This window comes from Limulus polyphemus, unplaced genomic scaffold, assembly GCF_000517525.1.
Source record: "Limulus polyphemus unplaced genomic scaffold, Limulus_polyphemus-2.1.2 Scaffold2623, whole genome shotgun sequence".
In the NCBI taxonomy this organism is placed as follows: domain Eukaryota; kingdom Metazoa; phylum Arthropoda; class Merostomata; order Xiphosura; family Limulidae; genus Limulus; species Limulus polyphemus.
In genome coordinates, this window is record NW_013668233.1 from 111,276 (window position 1) to 115,826 (window position 4,551).

The 4,551-nt window shown below is 32.9% G+C and overlaps 1 protein-coding gene across 2 annotated transcripts in view; it reads left to right on the plus strand.

Annotated features, from left to right (window-relative positions):
- Positions 1-4,551, plus strand: part of LOC106467462 (la-related protein 4-like) — a 61,717-nt gene that overhangs the window by 9,522 nt on the left and 47,644 nt on the right. For both annotated transcript variants that reach the window (XM_013927817.2, XM_013927819.2), the window contains exon 2: positions 2,716-2,791. In XM_013927817.2, the coding sequence (XP_013783271.1) occupies positions 2,738-2,791 (54 nt within the window). In that variant the 5' untranslated portion in view covers positions 2,716-2,737. The remainder of the gene's footprint in view (positions 1-2,715; positions 2,792-4,551) is intronic.

Genomic DNA, 4,551 nt, shown 5'->3' on the forward strand with positions numbered 1-4,551 from the left:
TATATATATATATATATATATATATACACATGATTATAAAACTATTCAGTTGAGAGTAGGGCAGTGGTGTTCTGCTGGTGTAGATGACATTATATCCTCCAATATGAAACATAAAAACAAATGAGAGTGAGATGTCACAATTTCAGTTCACCCCTTCGATTGGGATCCCTCATCCTATCCCCACATGGATGTCAGTTCTCGGTGGCCGGGTTTTGGATTTATAGTAGAACCAATCAACATAAGTCCTCACACATGTATTACAGATGTCTATATTTCTCCTTCATTTGTACTTCATCAGTATTGTGGGTCACGATGTAGATAACTGCAGATTGTTATGGCTCTTTCTGTTCCGTTATTCCGAGGATGTCAATGTGCTTGGGGTGGTTCTGGTCAATTTCACTTTTGATGGAGATGGCTTACATTATATAAGACATCTTTTTGATACTGGTGTCGGGTTCCTGGATCGTTCTATCAATTTATCGTATTCACATGTGCCCCGTTCATGAGTTGTGGGAGTTCTAGATTCCCTCCGGTCACATGAACTTGGGGTAATGATGGTATGATCCTCTTTCCTACTCCTGCCAGATGTCTGGGTTTTGGATTGTACTTGACTTGCCACTGGTATGATCCTCTTTCCTACACCCGTGTGGATGTTGGTTCCCAGTGTCATGAGTTTTGCATGTAGTTGACTCATTGTGGATGGTCCATCGCAGCTTAGCACTCTACACTTAAGGGTACATCCTTTTCATTTTACCCACTTTTATAATGGGATTGAGTTTCATAAATATTGCATGGTTTGGATCATTTTCCAGCCATAGTTCTCTCCCAATTGGATGTGCTCCTCTGTTTTCTGTGTACATGCAACATCTTTCTATTGTGGGCGAAGTGGTTTCAGAAGTGGTGCGGTTCCCCACATCAAATCTTAGAATCTGACTGTCTCCTCTTAGAAAGTGTTCTTAGGACACTTTCGAAGAATGCCCCCTTTTTTTTCCCTTGCACCGGTCCCTCCACCTATTTAATATGGTATTCTAGCTATTTATTTGAAAAGAGGTAATGTACCATATTGGAAGTTATGATTTTCCTGCACTGAAAATGTATTTCCAATAGGTACTTATCTCCATCTCACCCTTTCTTCCCATTGAAAACCGGTGCTTCCATCTTCTGTCAAAACTAGAATTGATAGTTTGGTAGAATTGAATAGAGGGAAACACATGTTATGAGAGTATGTCGCACTCTTATTGGTGGAGGTTTGACGCATGATGATTTGCAGGAGAGATGCATTGGAATCAGTCAATTCCAATGAAGGGGAGATAGAAGGCTTGTGCCATGTGTAAAAAAAAATGTGCACATAGAGTGCAGCACTGAACGAGAATAGCTATTTATGTGAGTGGAGTTAAGTACCTATCAGAAATACATTTTCAGAGTAGGAAAATTATAACTTGCATGTAAAGATAGGTTTTGTCTAGAAAAGAGAAGGTACAAAGGTGATCTAATTGATGTATTCAAAATTAAGGGCATCAATAAGATGAGGGCATTAGATTTTTGGGGTTGAATTCTGAGTCCAAAAATAGCAATTTCACCAGTTATGCAAAGATGTTTCTTAACTTAAACGTTTTTGTTTTAAATTCTAAAATGTAGCTTAAAAATTGTAGAAGTCATAAATTTAAGAACTAGAAAAATTAGACACAACTCTAGTTAAAGCTTTTTTTGTTGTTGTTGTTTTTCTACAATAAAAGTGAAACAAGTAACCATCTAATGTAGTAAAGGCTGTAACTTTACAGAAGTTTAAGAAAAGGGTTAATGAATCACTGGGCGATCAGAAGTGAATTAAAATATGTAATTATAAATTATGGGACACCAAGGGGGATTTTTGGACTCCCAACTCCCTCAGCAAAAAAAGAACTAATAATTAAATATTGATATTTTTTAGAAATTACAATCTGTTTTCAAGGTAAACAGTATCTGGTAGTTGTTAAATATTTGAAAGCAATCTTTGTAAAACTTTTGATTTTTGTGACTATTTTCTGGTTCTGGAAGGCACACATCTGACACAGTTATTTATATAGTTGATTTCCATATAGTGGGATGCAAATCCTACAACTCACAGTTTATGGCGAGAATCATCTTCCATACATTGTGTTCGTTTTATTTCAGGTTTTTTTTATCTTTCAGATTGGTGAATGTACAAATATACTGGGATAATATATGTACCAGCAAATAGTATGTATGTTGGGTAAACATAATTTTTATATCTAATGCATTTATGTTAAAAATGCATATTTACTCATCTTGTCTGGAGCACTGTAAAGAGCAGATCAAAAGTTAGATGAGATCACTCATTTTTTGCATGAAATACATAGGAAGGTCTAGCAGTAATTAGTGTGATTGTTTGCAGTATTGGAGGTATTTTTGTTTACATTCTTTATGAGACTTGTATATTATTAGAAATCATGTAACCAACAGAAGATCCATCAATACTTGTAGTGTCAGTGTGACGGCTAAGATCCATCATTACTTGTAGGGTTAGTGTAACTGCTAAAGGTCCATTTTGATTGAAATGTTAAAAAGGTATAGATTATGTTCTCATTGATAAATCACGAAATAGTTCATTTGCATCAAAATCAAGTTGGTTATGTGTGTGATAGAAATGACATTTCTAGTTTTGTATCTTATAATGAAAATACAGAAGGTAAAATTACAATTTTCCCTCTGCAGGTAGACATTGTCCAGCAACTCCATGACCTCTGACTTTGGAGACAACACAGAAGTGACTGTGGAGCTTAATAACACTGTAAGAAAATATTGACACATCTGTTTGTTCATAGAACAATGGTTTTAGTAATATAATGTTTAAGCATACAAATGCGACATCTGTAGTTGTTACCTTGAAGCTATGCTTAATGCAAGTCTAACTTGAATACAAAGTTAAATAAGATCTGAGCAATTTATTTGATTGTTATAATCAACTACCTATGATGAATATTGCATAAAATAATTGGTTAATCAAAAATATGATAAAATCAATTAATAATCACCTAAACAAATTTAGTGTTTTGGGATGAAAGTAATCAGCTAATGAGCCTAATGATTAATTGACTAGCAAATTCCACTAATCACTGAACTCTAATAAGAATGATCATAAAATATGAAACTGCAAATAATATAAAAGATTTTCCTAAATTCATAAAGTAAATAAGACTAGACCTCCCCCCCCCCCTAAAAAATATACAGATTAATGTGTAGTGAATCTACACATCACTAATAGGAGTAGCACTTAAGTATATTTGTTTAGCTGGTAAATTTGTTACTCTACTGATTTATTCCTACATGAATAGCAGTAAAAATGTGATGGTGTGTGTTAAAATAAATTGGATTTTATTGTTAGTTTTCATATTTTGGTATGTAGGAGTTTTTATTAATTTGTAAAAAAAATCTTTAAAAATAATTTTTATTGAGCTGTAATTCTTGCACTAAATGTATTTGAAACTGAGTATCATCACTGTAGAGGTAAGAGGTGCCACAATGTGGTTGTCTCAACAGTCTTTCATAACTTCCCTATCTTTGTCAGTTTTACCTGCCTGTTCGAAAAGTCCACATGTAGCATAAGAAAAACATCTGTTACATAATCAATAGAAAGAGGTTGTAATTCACACCTGTATTACAACAAGTCAATAGAAAGAGGTTGTAATTCCCACGTGTATTATATTGACTTTCTCGACACCGACTTGGTCGAATTGACTGACCAAATGACCACCTTGTATTCGTTTAAAGTCCTTATTGCTTTGATACTACTAACTTTTAATATAGTATGTATATGTTCACAAAATTTGGCAGAATTTCAGTAAAAATTATAAGTCTTTCACTTATAAAAATCATTTTTTTAGTGAAGTATTTTTAATAAACTCAAAAAAGATTTGTCCATTAATACATTGAGTCTTCTTTTTTTTTTTTATTAGTCCGAGTGAAAAGAGATTTTCATGTTAAGATTAAAAATACTTTTCTTCATCTCAAATTTCATTTGCGTAATCTCTAAAACCTCCCAAATACATTTCAAATATTTGTTTTCAGTAAAACTTTATATTTTGTCATTTTCTCTACCCTAATTCTATACAAGGTTGGTCAATTTGACCAACTCATAACCACAAAAAAAAATTCGATATAAATCCAAATTGCCTGATTTTTCTTTCTAGAATGACTTCGGATTGTAACATGAAACTACATTCATTTATCCTAAGTAGCTTTAAACTCGTAACAGCATACATCTATTTCTGCTTACGTTTTGTTGTTTTATTTCCCTTTGAACCATCTCTAACTACTATTCATGCCCTTACAAGTTTTAAATCACATGGGGAATGTGGGGCTCATGTTACTTTATCAAATTATATTACCCGCAAGCTATTCAGAGCTACTCGTATGCATACCTCGTGAAACATCTTTATTATATTATTTGTTTTAACTAATTTAATTATAACTAACCTAAAGAGATTTCTATTTTTACATTTTAGTTACTTTTATAATAATAAAGAATAAACATGAAAAACAAGAAATAAA